At 37.4% G+C, this 16,289-nt stretch overlaps 1 protein-coding gene across 1 annotated transcript in view; it reads left to right on the top strand.

Annotated features, from left to right (window-relative positions):
- GUCY1A2 (guanylate cyclase 1 soluble subunit alpha 2) overlaps nucleotides 1–16,289 on the top strand; it is a 148,096-nt gene that overhangs the window by 63,076 nt on the left and 68,731 nt on the right. Inside the window, exon 5 of the mRNA XM_085309098.1 lies at nucleotides 15,705–16,190. Within this exon, the coding sequence (XP_085165224.1) occupies nucleotides 15,705–16,190 (486 nt within the window). The remainder of the gene's footprint in view (nucleotides 1–15,704; nucleotides 16,191–16,289) is intronic.

Raw genomic sequence — 16,289 nt, 5'->3', positions numbered from 1 at the left:
GCCATCTCCCTCTTGTTTCATTTGTCCCTCTTTCTTTTTTTTTCCTGTATGTATTGAAGAGCAAATTCTTTCTATTAGTTACAGCTCAAGGTATGATGCCCTACATAAATGCTGAATGCCCCATATAAACGATGTGATCTTTTGTGAGTTGGCATTATGAGAAATTATCAAAACTTCAAATTCCTTAACCATAGAGAATCCTGACACTTATAATTTTCTTCTGTTCAAAAATTAAAATTATAACTTGGTATTTCAAAATTTTGAGAACAAATCTTCAAAATGTAGTATTTTTCTTTCCGTAAGATTGAAGTTGTTTGTTTAAATAAAGATGAAGCCTTTTAATTTATATTTTATCACTTCATTTATACTAGTGAACAGAAGAGCTTTGAATTTCTGAGTGTATGTGGATGTATTTTTTGTCCTATTCTTTGATTTAATTAATGTATACCCATGAAATATTTTRATTTCATAGAATCATCATTTTCTGACATAAAAAATAAACAGGAAATTTTTGATGAGCTGCTACTACTATTTGTTGTATGTATTAAGAATATATATGTATCAGTCTTCAGGAAGGGACTATGTTTGAGAATGACTGAGGAGCTTACTAAAGTCAGCATTTTTGGAATTGGGTGATTACAACAGTTTTGAATTTGAAGCTATAACCAGACATGCAAAAATGTGGTCTAAAATATATTTTTCAAATATGTTGCCAAATTTCAATTCTTACTCCAGAAGAATACACGTGTAGATTGTTATAATAATGAATTTGAATGTAAGGGTATTTCTTGAAGATTTAACCTACTACAGACTGAAACACTAGGAATGATCTTGCATCTCTAGAATTTGTCATTTCATCTGTGAAATGGTTTTATTACAAGATCTCAGATTTTAACTTGTGTAACAAAATTGTCCTGAARTAACAGGTTAAATGTTTGGCAATGTGAGTTAGCTATGTTGTTGTCATTGCTACTTGTAAGAAGCCAAGACAATTCGACTGACGAGTGATTTACACACATGAAACTCAACTTCAGATTCAGCTCACCTCTGTAGCACTTACTTTTCTGATGATTCAAAGTTTGCGATACAGCTCTGGAAATCTGGAAGATGATCTCTGGAAAGTTTTTGCAGAATAAACTTTGGCTGATTTATTTTTTTTCCTGCTAACTTCAATTGTTAGCTGTTTTTTATGAAATACGAGCATTCAGATGTAGTGAACTTTTGAAGTGGTGTATTTTGTATAAAGTCATCAACATTTAAGTAATATATAATTTCTTAGTGCAGACAAGAACCTGCAGTAGAGTTCTTGCCTTGTTGAAGTTGGTCGTTTAGCCATTTATTTCAATAGGCTAGATTTTTACTTCGGGTACCTAAATATAATTGAAGTACCTTGGGTAATTTGTGGTCATTTAACATTATTCAGTTGTGTTATTGTGTCTGATATATAATAGTGTTTTTAGATTGCTGAGGGGCCTTTAACCAAGGCAGAAAGAAGAGAAAAAGCGAGTTCATTCTTCTATCTTTTCAGAGATCACTAATGCATCAAAATGAGTTTTGGTAAACAAGGCCTTATTTTCCTGCCTGTTGAGCAAAAGGTGTTATTTCCTTTCACAAACATGTGTGGGAAGACATTGGAGAAAATGGCTAGTTATACTGTTTAGCTGTGACTGACAAACCACAAATGTTATCAGAGAGTCGTTTACATTAGACTACTTCAATTTATTATAATAAACTGACACAACATATACTAGTAGCATGTAATAGTAGATATTACCAAGAATCTTCTGCTTCCTTCAATAACAGAAGGATGTATTTTGGTTATTTGAGGAAGGAGTGATTTTCCATTCATTTATTCTGTCCCACAGTGTGCTGTTGTCAGTAAACAGCCTCCTGATTAACATTATCAGAATCCAAATTAGGCCTTTTCATTTTTACTGTTCAGGAGCATCCCTCCAGGAAAAGCATGCATTTTTAAAGCAGTTGGAAAACTTTCTAAACAAAAGATACAAATCCCAAAATTCTATCTTGTGAGAGTATTTGTGTTTTAACACAGAGCTAGTCATTGGTCTGCTTTTGTGTGTAACTTGCCCTTATCTGAAGCTGGATAATTATCTTCATTTTCTGTCACTCCTCTGTGAATGCAAGCTATCTAATTTACAAGATACATTAATACACARATAGTTTCTCTTTTTGAATAAATCAGCTGATCTATGAACAAACCCATGGATTTAAATCAAAAGACAATGTTGCAATGTGATTAAGAATAGCAAAATTTTACCTTCTTTTGTTTTTTGGTAATCATCCTTTTGATGAAATACCATGTAAGAATAGATTATTTGGGAGAATTAGCTTATTTGTACTTATTTTGACTCTGTAAATAAATCATATGATCCTGCTCATAAGAAGCTGAGGTCATACCTTCTATATTTTCCCAGTGCATCAACCAGTGTCATTCTGAGGATCAGAATTTTATTTCATAGTATCATCACCTTGAGAATACARTAAGATTTACTACTCTTTAAAATGCTGTATATAGTCTTAATACTTTCTTAAAGATCCTAATTTTTAGTGCTTCCTTATGCTAATTGTTTCATTGACTTGAAATTACATTAAGGAACACATTTATTAAAATTAAGCACTTTGAAGATTATCATATCTAGCCAAATATTGCAAGTTATATTTGAAAACTAAAGAAAGATTGCAATTTCTTGTGTTTGTGTTAGTTTGAGTACCATAAAACATAAATGGACAATGGAAAGAATAGAAGAAAAAATAAATGGAAAGGGATTTCTGGTGTAAATATAAAGGAAAAATCTACGTATTACACTGTACTATGGCACTATAGCAGTATCTGACATCAGTGATAAATCATTTAAGACAGAACTGTGTATTACTAGGCCCCAAAACAGCCTCATTGCTTATTGAATCCAAACAGACCATGCCATTTTTTCGAGAAGCTGTTCCTGAATGTGTCTTTTTGTATATATGAAATAAGCCTGTACCACATAACTTTACAAGAGTCAGTGACCACCAGGTAAAGCAAAGCCCAAATAAATAATCAAAGTGCAATGTCASTGATGAAAACACACGTGCCCAGAAGTGGTAGGTACTACAGATAGAGTACCTTACAGTGAGTCATTCACCTTACAATGWATCATCACCCGTAGAAGGCTTCAGATTTCCAGTGTTATTAACTAAGTTAAATTAGCTTCATTAAGGATTTCCTTTTCCTTTTAGACTCTTCTCATGGGGTCTCTTTCGTGGGAGATTCTGGGACTGCGCCAGTTTTCCYTCAGGAGATATTAAAATAAGAGCATCAGGGAGCTGATGCTGCTACAAACCTGCCTGTTCAGGGGTCAGTCAGGTCCCTAATAACCCCAGCAGGCATAAAGGAGAGAAGGAGATGGGACCTGGTGGGAAGCTAGCAGGTGGCATGGTAGAAAACACACTACCTTTGAGAAACCAGGGCTGCAGCTAAGGACAGCATGRTGGGCCTGTAATTTCTGCAGTAACATCCTGGGATGTGGTGCTTGCTCCARACAGCAGGATTAGCAGGAGGCACATCAGCCCCATATGTAACACCAACATTGCATCTAGCCTGGGTAAATACAAAAAAAAAACATTTGTCGTAGATCCTTCCTGGCTAGTCCTTGCTATGTAACTATTGGCAGATAGTTATACATATATATACATATATATACACATAGATATATTTGCAGATATAGTGCACTCCATCTATCACTACTGCATAAATAACATTGCGGTAGTGGTGATGGGAGGCCAGCACCACTGCATGAGGGCAGCGCACAGCAGTAGGAGCGAGTCMGCGGGTGATTAGGATTCAGGGCTGAAGGGGTGAATCCAGACCTTCCTGTGGGTGAGGAGCAAGGCAGAGTGTGTGCTCCAGCCTCCACGGCTACGGCTGCAGAGGCTAGTCTGGGAGTACCACTGTAATTTCTAAACTCACTAGGTTTTGCTAGAGGTAAGGAAGTAGTGCTTTTCACTGGTTTCATATCTCCTTCAGACAGTGCAGAAAACTATTAGCTGAGTTTAATCACCTTTGTTGAGATGTGATAAGTAATGAGACTGCTGAATGTGGAGCACTAATGTAATCTGTGCCCTGCTCTCAGCAGTGGCAGGAGCACTTCTTCTCCTGGAAAAATTATTTTCAAAGTTTTCTGACTTTTTTTTTTTTTAGTGTATTGTAGCAAAATACAYTAAGACCTGTTTAATAACTCCAGAGCTAATAGCGTGGGGGACTCAGCAGTCATCCATGAGAAGGAAAGTGCTTCTGGCCTTCTAAAAGGAATGGAAATACAAAAACTGAAAATTTGAAAGGCATCTACCTCATCTTCTTAAAACTGACTTCTGAAAACAGGATTTTAGGCTTAAAAGCTTTAACGTGCAAAAAAACATATGAATGACAATGCATCAAATTGGGGTGCTCATCAAGTACTCTGCCCTTTAGGGAATTCACAACTCCAAATTAGCAGCAGATCAAGATTTACATAAATTGGATGAAGTTGGTCCTGTCAGTCTATGTGTGTACAGACAACTTTACATCATCTTTGCTTGGTCTTTCAGCCTGCCAGATGTAATCTGACCATAATCCAAAAGCCAGGTAGCTGTGTTGTTAATGTCATGCTGTGCTTGTGCAAATATTTTCTGCTTCTCTACAGTACTCCTCAGCTGACTCATAGCACTGCGCTGTGGCAGTCCCGTGGCCTCTAGAGCTGTGCCTGTCAGCCCGGAGCAAGTACTGAGCAATTCTGCAAACCTTGTCTGAGATATTTGAGGACAAAAATATGCAGATTGAGTGGAGAACTTCATAAGACTGCAGTTCTCAAAATGTTTAGACTGATCAATTCTACTCTTTTCTGTAGCAGCTGAGCCTCCCATTTGCATCCACACTCATGCTTGMATAGAAGCAGCTTGCATGAACTGTTTCCTTGAATTTGGACTAGAATAATCAAGAGGACTGAAACTTTGTCTTGCTTTTAAAATACTACCTTTCACCTAAGTTCATTTATTTTCCTTTGTTACCATTTCAAGAAAAAAATAATTAATTTTATTGGACAAAACTGGAAGCTAAGAAGATATTTTAACACGTGGAAATGTGAATATTTACTACATCCTAGCTATTTCCTCTCAGACTCTGTGTATACTTTATTAATAGTAATCTTGAAGGGATTGTAATATTTTTGTTTGCTTTTTGTTTCATGATGGACTGTAAAATAAATACACAGTGGTATTCATTAAAAATGACACCTTCAACCTGGGACTGTTAAAGTAGGCCAATGCCTTCTTCTCAAATAAGGAACTTTAACATAGCCTCTAGGAGACTCCACATAAAGATGTATTTTACTGTTACAGGTCGACTATGATAATTAATAGAAAGTTGTGGATGAGAGGTCTGTTAATGTTGTAATTTGTACCAAATATATTGAAAGGAATTCAGTCTTTCTAAGTAAAATACAAAAAGTTAATTTGAAAGACCTGATGCAGTTCCCATTAAAATCAGCTGGATGTATTTACAATAGCTTTACTGAGAGCTGAAATGGCTGTCTAATTATATCTAACTTGGAAATGATTGGTCTGGGAAAAACAGAAATTTCTTGTCCCGGTGTTCTGAAAATGTATACTGCACCAAGAGATCAGAATTGATGAATCTCTATATCAGATTCTAATGATAGACTCTTTTATCAAAGCTGCAAAAGTGTTTGATATATGGTGCAATAAGAAGAAAAACAAAGTAAAAATACCAACAGAGAACTCTACATTTAATCAGTTTGCTTGGAGTGGTGTTGGCAGGAATTTGGAACTGATGTGTGTACTTAAAATGAAATAGAACAGGAAAGGAGTTAGTGCACGTAAGTCCTAAAGGATAAAAATTGTCTGCAAGCCAGTTAGTGCAAAGGCAAAAAGATCTTTTAATCACTGGAGTTTTAAGATGCCTAGGTTGGTGATGAAATGTCACACCTCCTAATGGATTCTATAGATACATATATATATATCTGTTCTGCATAGATCAAAGGGGAAAGCTGCTTCTGCTGCTCATTGCCTGCTGTTCTCATGAATAAATGTATATTCTCAGTTAACTGTTCCACTGCATTTTGTTTAAAAGCAACTTCCACCAAGCAACAAACTAACCTGGATCTAGAAAGAAAAATATTTAGAGAAGGTTATCACAGCGTGATGAAGAATACTATCTACTAGCAAGTCAGCTAGCTGTCTACTAGACAGCTGGGACAGTTCATGTTCAAACGAGAAGATTTTGCTAGGAGCTGAATAATGGAAGCATTAGGTGTTGAACTCATTTGTGCATCTGCAAAAATATTGTGGTGAAAACTGTAGGAACAAAAGGTAACAAAGCTGTGGAGCATGGGAGCCTTTCCGCTGGCTTCAGCGTGAATGGTGAATTCTTCCAAAATCCAGTTGGATTGACTTTAATAGAAATCAGTAAAAAGCTGCGTCTTTAACAAATTAACAACTAATAGTTGTCAATTAAGAAGTTCTTTACAAGAATGAGGTAATTAGAGTTGCATTATATGAACATGTGTGGTTCTTTCCTTTAGCAAGATAGTCTCAGTGATCTTACTTGTATCTTTATCCTGAGTATTAAGTCGAGAATGTCCAGTATAAACTCAGTGGAACAGGAGTGGTACGATTTGTTGTATTTCTACAACAYACAGCAAAAAAGGGCCCCCGTTCAGAGTAGAGTCTCCAGAGGAATTCATTCCCTGATCGTTTTTTCCTGTGGCATGACAGCACAGAACTGCATGGAATACTACACCAACAGCAAAATGGAAGGCCTAGATAAATATAAAAAATTAATTTTAAGCTAATATTTGTAGGAAGGACTGGGCCCATCTTTTATGTCTTTCAGTCAGCCACTTCTGTTCCTGCATAACCCAGCTGTTCTGGATTTGCACAAAGCAGACAACAGGTAAAAATAGAATGACATATTTGTTTTAAACAGCAGAAATGTCCTGTCTTGAAAAGGCAATCTTAAATTACTCTCATTAATTTTTGTTAGACATTTACCATAACAGAAATTTCTCTGCATACACCTTGACCTTTGTAAAATTTGATCTAGTGGAAAGCACTGAACATTACCTTGATCTGGGTGCTGGCCATTACACTGCTTTGTAAGATGAGAAATAGAATGCTATTTCTAAAAAAGAAAAAGAGAGACAAGATTTTAAAGGAGCAGTCAAGCAGACAGATAGTACATTATCTTCTATGCAGAAGTTGAGTTTTCTGCTTGTAATTAAGCATGTTCTGTATGAAATACTGACATGGTAAGGACATGGGTACCATTAAAGTCAGTGGCAGCTACAGGAGTGCCTGCCATTAGGTGTGTTAAGCTTACCTCCATAAACCCTCATCCCGCTGACGGCCAGGTTGTGGGTACTGTTCTCATATCATCAGACCCTCTGATCTGCTTTTGGGGCAGGAGCTGTGAGTTCTTCATGTTCTCTCCAGAAGACTAAAAGTGAAACCACAGTTTCATTTTTTCCCAGATTCTCTCACTCTCTTCCTTTCCTCCTCCTCCTCCTCAAAAAAAAAAAAAAAAAAAAAAAAAAAAAAAAATCAAAATATGTTACTTTAAGGCTTATAGGTCTGCTATAATATTTTGTATTGACTTAGAAACAGTAAGAGTCATGGACAGGGTAAACCTTTGCAAGTCAGAGAATGGCTGTTATAAATGATAATGCATAGATTTCTGGGAATGTTCTTAAAATATAGGCAGGCACACAAAAAGACAAGAAAAGTATTTTGTTAGGAACCTTATTTACTAATTTGGAAGAATTATTCCTGGTGACTTAATGGTAACAAACTTGATTTTTCCCTCTGTGAAGATGGCAAACTGGATATTTGCGTCATCCTCTACCTCTGTGCCTTATCAGGCTAATGGAAATTAGTTTGAACTGAAGAACAAACTTTTCAGAAATCTTTAATGACTTTCTCAAATGTTTCATTCTTGTTTTCTCATTCTTCATCCCTTTTTTAAAAGGGAAAGAAAATGCAGCTTAATAGTCCATTTCCTTTTCCCAGAAAACTTATGACAATGAGTACTGTTTTACATACATTCATTGGAACTTCARGGTAATTCTCTTCCATTTGTCTTGTACAAACACAGAGGGAATATTAAATATGAGCAGTTTCCCTTACAGCTTGATTGATTTGGCTGTGTTATAATCAAACTCTGACGAGGTCATGAGTACAAAAGAATGCATTTTTTTTTCAGCTTGAAATGCAAAATTAACAAAAATATATTGGTTGAGAATCTTCTGTTTGAAACATGTTTACTGCTAGCACAATTCTCACAGTTCCTGTCAAGAAGCAGGGCTTCTGGTTTTCGGGAATTTTTTTAAAGGCTTTTAGCTGACTCAGAGTTAAATGAAAAATTGTGAAATATCCCATAAATTGGAATCTCCCCAGAATCTACAGCTGCTCAAAGCAGTTAATCCTCTTCTCCATTTTAAACTTTACATCAAGAATGTGAATCTCATTGAGAAGTTCCATGGGGCTCCTAAAATCCTTAACTTTAGGAGTTGTTTGGTGATCCAAGAGYAGAAATCATGCAATTTCTAATATCCATGATCCATGAGAAATCCAGGACCGTTCCACTGGATTATGAAAAAATCAATCTAATCAGAACACTGAGAGAGAAAGATGATTTTTAGGCTAAACAAATGGGCATTTCCTAGAAAATTATTTTCCATGCTCTGTTCCTGACTGATAGAGATCTTCCACCCTCATGCTGTAAATTTGTAATAATTCTATGTTATTGGAATACATTGAATAACTATATGTCTTCATAAAATATCAAAGCTTTTGATGAAATGGCAGAGAGAAATAATGATTGATACCTAAAAATCTAATACCCTAGTCGAAGTGTGTGACRCCTACAAGTAACAGGTGTCCTACTGACCATCCTACCAATGGCTTGGATTTCCTGAAGGTATGTTCCCTCCAACATACATGTTGTATGTATGTGCTTCGAGTGTCCAAGACACACAGAAAATGTTAAATTTGCTGTCTTTGGTTTGAAGGCTGTTGCATATTATATAATACTGTAGGGATTTCTATAAATAACCAGAAATTTGTAACAGTCACTTTGCTGCTGAATGGAATAATGTCTTTTGACAATGCATCGAGCTGGAAATCCAAGTTTGTAAGCAAATGCTAAGGGTTCTACTTCCTCAAGAACCTGAACATCTCCCAAGTTGTGCTGAGCAAACCCTGCCTAGTTTATTCAATTGCATTATGCTCTGACTKATTAAATAGTTTTTTCACTTCTGTGGAAGTGATATGCATTTCTCTTTGTCTTTTTTTAACAAAAGATAGGTGTAATGGAAGATTTTTTATGGTAATGGTGCTTTTTATCATTCTTATGTTGAATTTAGATGCTTTGATGTCTAATTGACAGATATTAGATGGCAAATCCAGGTTTCATTTGAATCTGAATTTTTCTTATTCCCGTGAATCTTTCTTCGCAGTTAGTTCTGCTGGCTCTGACCCTAGCTTATTCCAATCTGCAAGCAGAGCTGGAATATCAAAAAGGCTGTAATAGCTGTTTCTAGTTCTGTGTTTAAGTTCAGAGTCATGTTCTGGCTATGTTAGTGGTCAACCAAYCTCAGAGCTGAGTTAACTTAGGGGCAAATTAAGCTTTTGTTCAAAWAACTACGTTGAATTTTCAGATGTTAAAAATAGAAGTCTGTTAGACTAGTAGTGGATTTATGCTTGTACTTTGCTCAGTACATTTATGTATTGGCCTTTAGATATCTTTAAATACACAGAATATCTGTATCAGTGTGAATTAGATTTATACTGATAGGGAATAGGACTGCTTTGATCAACATAGGCAATTATATCTGAACCTCATGTTCCCTTTATCAGTGGAGAAAATTAGGTATTTCTAGGACTTGATTCATTCCACCCTGAGCTAGACGTCTTAGGTACACGACTTGAATTTTATCCTAGAAGTACCTGTTTCTTTTCTTCCCTATAAAAAGAGCATAAAATGACTAGTTAGTTGTAGGCTGAGTGAAGTAAGGGAGATTCTACACTATCCACACTGTTGCACTGCTTTAATTATCCTGGAACTGTTTAAATTGGATAATTTTGGTATGAAGACAAAATGATATCCTTCTGTATCTCCCCTCCTCATCTCCGCCTAGATCTCTGTTAAGTCATCTAGTTCATCCCTCTGCTTCCCAGCAAGGTTCATAAACTTTGGTAGATTCTTGTTTACCCTGCACTCACAAATCTGTAGTAATGGAGAAACAAGGTCCTAACCAATTGATCTGTTTCTGTTTTYACTGTTCCTGTTATTTGAAAGGAATATCTCGTATGAAACTCTTCTCCCCCCTYGCCCCAGTTTTAGACTTCTTGTCCTTTTACCATCGGATATGTAGAATAGTTTCTCTTCTTTGCATCAGCTCTTCTATTTGAAGAGTGTCATATCCTTCCCCAAGTCTTTTCTTCTTCAGGATGAACTCAGATTTTTTCAGTTTTGGGGGAATAGGTCATATTTCCTAGACCTTTCATCACTTCCACTGCTCTTCACCAGACTGTTTCCCATTGATCCACTTGTTTCTTTAAGTATTACACCAAACATGAGCACTGGTGCTCAGAGCAGTAGGATTACTTCCTGTGTTTTGCAAGCTATAGTCTTGTTTATACATCCTCATATAATGTTTGCTTTTTTTAATGACAGCATGTCTTGTTGACTTGTATTTATCTATTCTACTCTGTAACCTCAGGGTCACCTTCTAAGGAACTACTAGCTGTCCTGTATTTTTGCATTTGATTATTCCTGTCTAAGCATACTTCATTGCCACTAATTTGCATCCTACTTTCATCTTATTTCTCCAGTTTATCAAGAGATTTATCAAGGATGTCATCCWTCATACTTACAGCCCTTCCTCTAGATGTGTCACCCAGAAACATAGCAAGCAGAGTCATAACATTTCTTTCTACAAGTGACCAGTTACATTGTCCAGTGCTTACAAAATCTCTCTAAGCTCTTAACTGCCTAAATACTTTGGAATATCTTGATGTAAATGTCTGTGAGATACTGCCATGTATCATACAGGACACTCAGGGAAGTGAATTCAGCTGTGTTAAATTACAGGCCACACTGACTCACATTTCTAAAAGTCACCCAGTATTCGCAACCTCAGGATGCAGTGATTCTTCCTGTTTTCTGAACTTTTTTTTTTTATATATATCTTGAAATGTATGATGGTGTCCAGATTAATTTTTYGTAGATCAGTTTTCCTCCAAACACCGCTTAGTCCTCTCATTAATCATACACCTATTAAATAAGAAGCTCTGCTTATTTTCATTAAATTGTTTCACTGTATGAGGACAAGCATGTGTGTGTAATTGTTCAGTGTGGCCTACTCCACTCCCAATCAAAAAAGGAAAGGCTATAATCACAATACGGTRGGGATTACATGCTGATCAAAATCAAAGTGGAAGCTCTACTACTTCAAGGGAAATTGTAGAGGATGCAGAATCCGTGAGCCTGGCCTAAYGCCATAGAAAATGTTTATACCTTCTCTCAGTCAGTATTCCAAAATGTCTGTCTTTGTAAAAAGGAGTATCGTCTTCCATCAGTATAGCAGATGATGCTTTTCCCCATGCTTTTCCTTGAAGACTAGGCAGTGGAGTTGGCATTTGATTCATAAGCTTTTGATCCRTACTTAATCCTAGGTTTGCATGAATTCAGAGCATGCAGAGCCTGGATAATGTGTACCTAATGAAGTAGCTATTGGTGTACAGCACAGTAGGATACTCTCTCATGTTCTAAAACAGCAGATTTAAAGTCTGTCAGTGTTTCCTAGGTAGGTCTTTGGGGAGAGAGGGACTGAAAGAGCCTCTGAGAGTCAGGGCCTCTTCTATTTGCTCCMCGTTCTTTGCAGTCGGTCTGCAGTGAAAGCAAAGCTCAGTGATAGCCTTTTTATTTTTCTTCCTGGAGCTACCTAGGCTGTGCCACCATTTCACAGCAACRTAATCCCGTAAACACTAACATGTAATTGCTCATTTAAAAATATTCTCTATTCCATTATACCACTGTAGATCACGAGACTGTCTTCTGAAAACAGTGGAATTATTCTCATTTTATTCCRGGAGAAGATAATTAAACAGACAGGAAAGCAATGAAACAGAGCAGTAATGAAATACAGCTGATGATAAAAATGTTTCAATCCTTCCCTGCTTACAAGAAAGACAGCTGATGTAGTCCTGACTGCCTGTAGGCTCACAGTCTGGGTATAAAGCAGCCTAGTCCTGGGGAGCTGTACAGAGGTGAGCCATGCTATGCCAAACTTCAGTTTCATTTAGTTACACTTCAAGGTACAGAAAAGGATCTAAGAGGCAAGAGGGTCCAAAGGAAAGAGCTGGAGGTTATTCTGAATCCTAATTGGAATAGGTTGGAATCATATCAGAAACASTGTGGTCAAGAGACTGGGCGACTAGGTGGACCCTGAGAGATCAGTTTCTACATATGTAAAAAGCAGCACTGATAACGGCGTCTTTGGAACAGAAGAGCTTTGCAAAGAATGATACCATACTTAGCTTTTTACAAGACTGGATTATTTATCCCCAGGCAAGTGAAGGCAGCTTTGCATCTGCTCTCCAGTTCCTTATTTGGCCACTTAAAGAGGCCCTCAGTGATCAAGAAAGAGCAGAGCATCAGAATCACTAACAAAACATGAAAGAAATGATAGTAAATACCAACAACTTCTGTTTAGCAGAGCAAGTGATAAAAATATCCAGATGATAAAGTTGAAATAGCACTGAAGCTTTGACACTTTTGGAAATTAAGTAGTTATGTAGGGAGAATATCTTAGCAAAAATTTCTAAGTGTGCTTAACATGATGAAAATGTGCTGAAGCCCTCAGACTTGGTGAAGCAGGGGCTCAGCTCAGTTGGGCAGAAGAACAGATTATTRTTAGATAAACATTTTACAGGTTTACCTGTGTTTTCTATTGCTTGTCACACATAAATCTCAAAGCGTGTTGCAGGGAGGTCAGCATTATTGTTCCCACTGTGTTGAAAGGCCAAATAAGCATTCATAGCTGATAATTTGCCTGGGGTCACCCAGAAGTGGAGCATAGGACTCCAAAGTGCTGTCTGGTACATTATTCACTAGGCTAGTGCTTCCTGAGAAGTGTCCACCTGAGAAAGGCTGGCACAGACAGTTGGGGATCACATCAAAGAATTTAAAGCCTATTTTGACAAAGGGGAAGCAGGAGCACAGAGGCATATATTAATTTTCTTCTAGTCTCATGGCAGGTTAACAGGAGAAACACAATTCCTGGCCAAGTGCCCTTGACTTGCTGGTAAGAAGCTCACCCTCAGCCAGGGTCCAAGGTCATGCTCTTTCCTCCAAAGTGACACCTTATTTTCACCTGGAGAGGGAGGAGTGAAATGGTGACGTGAGATGCATGTTTTCTAYGTCAACGATGTCTGAGGCACACAAATCAGAAAAGCTCCCTGAAAAAGGGAAAAGGGGAATTTAGAAATGCCATGCTATATAGCTCACGTTTGGCAATTTGCACTTCAAAGTTAGAACAATTTCATGTGTGCCCTTTGAAAGGATGAGGCTGCATGCACCTATTTCCCTTACGCGTTAAGCAGGAAGCCATACATTTTAAAAATGTAAAAGAAGAATTAGCTGTGCAACATTAAATTTGCTCAGTCTAACCAACCTTCTCGCAGAGATGGCTCTTCCAGAAAGAAGCTGGGGAACAAAGCCTTAGGAATGTAAACATTTGTGCGTGCATAGGAATGTGAATAAAAAAAAAAGACAACTTTAAATGCTGAAGATCTTTCATTTGATGAGTTCCCAGGCTGATATCAGAAGTAATATTTGTAGAGTTGCCAGCTGGGTAAGGTGTGCTCCCGTGGAGGCAGAGGGGCATGAGGATGGGATGGGCTCAGACCTCACACTTAGAGTGAGGTCTGCAATGCTGGCATATTACCTGGTGTARGAAATCCCTAATAGAAATAAGAAAACCCTAATAGAAACAGGAGTTTCACAGCATCTCCCCCAACCATGGAAAGTACCATGTTAGTGCGACAGGAGCTTTCAGGCATTTCGAYGCTTATGTCACATGCAGACACCACTGGATTCTCTGCTTGAGGTTTTTCTATTTTCCTTTGGGGGAGATTGTGGATGGGAGGAGGACTGAATGATATAGTGAATCATGTAAGGGTGAGGGAATGCCTGCCTGATGAAAGAAAAGGTGATGAGGAGATCATTCTGCTTCACTAGATTGCATGTAATAGAAAAATGCAGGATTCAGAAATTATGGTGCCTAACAAGTACAGGAACTTYATGCTTGGATGCACAAAGTTTGTGTGGTGTTCTGCGTTGTGTCTGTTTTGACTATGAGCTCCTTGGGATAAGGRCTGTATTTTTTAGATCACCTAGCACAATATCACCCTGGACTCTGTGCACTCCTCGAACAAAAACATGAGCTATGATTACTGGTTACTGCAGAGGCTATGGTAGGCTATATTTACAGAAAAGTACAATTTACCATATTTAATTTTTTTCTGTTTAAGCAAAACTTGTAAGTTCATCTTATCTTTTTATTCCTTTTAAAAAAAAAATATATTCAAGCAAAAATTGGCCCTTTGCTTCTTTACTTTGATTGACAGTTACTCTTGTGTGACTCACAAATAAGTTAATAAAATCGTAATGTAACCCCAAACAATGTATAATTACAGTAGAGTTTCAATGTCCATTTCAGTCTGGTAGCTTTGTGTGTGGATTGGTGCAAGAGGTAACAAGCCAGGCTCTCATTCCTGCCAACCGCAGACAGCACTCTAGCACTGGGACATCTAGCCATTTAACAGTGAAACACGAAATCTGATCTGGGAACTGAGATGAAAATTATTTAAAGGTTCCGTAAAACAATGTGGAGAACCAACTCATCCTTTCTAATGCTCCTTTCCTATAGTTCCTTCTTTCATTCTACAAAGAGAAATTATGTAAATCAATATCAGCAAGTAATACACAGATTCTAACAGATAACGTTGCCCTTCAATTAGACTGCATGTTTGTATGCATCCAAATAGGAGCTGGGAAAATTGGCACACTTTTTCTGCCATTCATTATTTTATAGAGTTTTCTCATATCTTCTTTTTTGACTCCTGTACATGGCAACCCATGGCTTAGTAGCTGTTTCTCTGAAAAAAAAAAACAGAAGCTGCTTCACCATTTCACTAACCTGCTTTGAGCTAGTTGTTCTCATATCCYTTTATTTTTTTCTATTTTTTAATCATTTATTGCTAATTAACAGAGAAGGAGCTACTCTGAGATTTGCTTTTCAGACCAGGCACATTCCACTGGCAAATTTTAGAAACACTACTTATACCTATTCTRAAAAATATGTGCTATTGTAGTTGTTTTTTTATTTAATTGGGCTGAAAAGGAATCTAGCATATGATYTGAGGATATTATTGTATCAGCAAAGGCTATTTTTTGACTCACCTTGGTGAGTAGACTGAGTGAGTCTCATTGTTTGAACAGCTGAGTATAAATGTTCATCATTTAAGCCGAGAAGGAAATGAGGCCGTAGAAGGCAGATAAGTAGCAGTGCACTAAACTGAAAGTAAAGTGGGGATCCATCTATATTTGCATAGTTTTTTCTTTTCTAAGCTCTATTTTTATTTTGCAGGTGATGGAAGTTAAAGGACAAATGATTCATGTGCCCGAATCAAATTCRATTTTGTTTCTGGGTTCCCCCTGTGTGGACAAGCTGGATGAACTGATGGGCCGTGGCCTCCATCTTTCAGACATACCTATTCACGATGCCACTCGTGATGTCATTTTGGTTGGGGAGCAAGCAAAGGCTCAAGATGGCTTGAAAAAACGAATGGATAAGCTGAAGGCAACACTAGAATGCACGCACCAAGCTCTGGAAGAGGAGAAAAAGAAAACAGTAGACCTTCTGATTTCTATTTTCCCCGAGGAAGTGGCTCAGCAGTTGTGGCAGGGACAGCAAGTTCAAGCCAGGAAGTTCGATGATGTCACGATGCTCTTCTCAGACATTGTGGGTTTCACTGCCATCTGCGCGCAGTGCACTCCTATGCAGGTCATCAGCATGCTGAACGAGCTCTACACTCGGTTTGACCATCAGTGTGGATTCCTGGACATCTACAAGGTAAGAGCTCAATTGCTAAGTTATCTAAATCTAATTAAAACAAAGGAAAAAAAGGAAAAACCCCTTCCTAGTACCCATCTTCCTAAATTAAAGATGTTC

This window comes from Rhea americana, unplaced genomic scaffold, assembly GCF_003343005.1.
Source record: "Rhea americana isolate MKP2758 unplaced genomic scaffold, rheAme1 scaffold_29, whole genome shotgun sequence".
Lineage (NCBI taxonomy): Eukaryota > Metazoa > Chordata > Aves > Rheiformes > Rheidae > Rhea > Rhea americana.
Note: the sequence above shows the minus strand (reverse complement) of the source record. Positions and strands in the feature narration are given on the sequence as shown.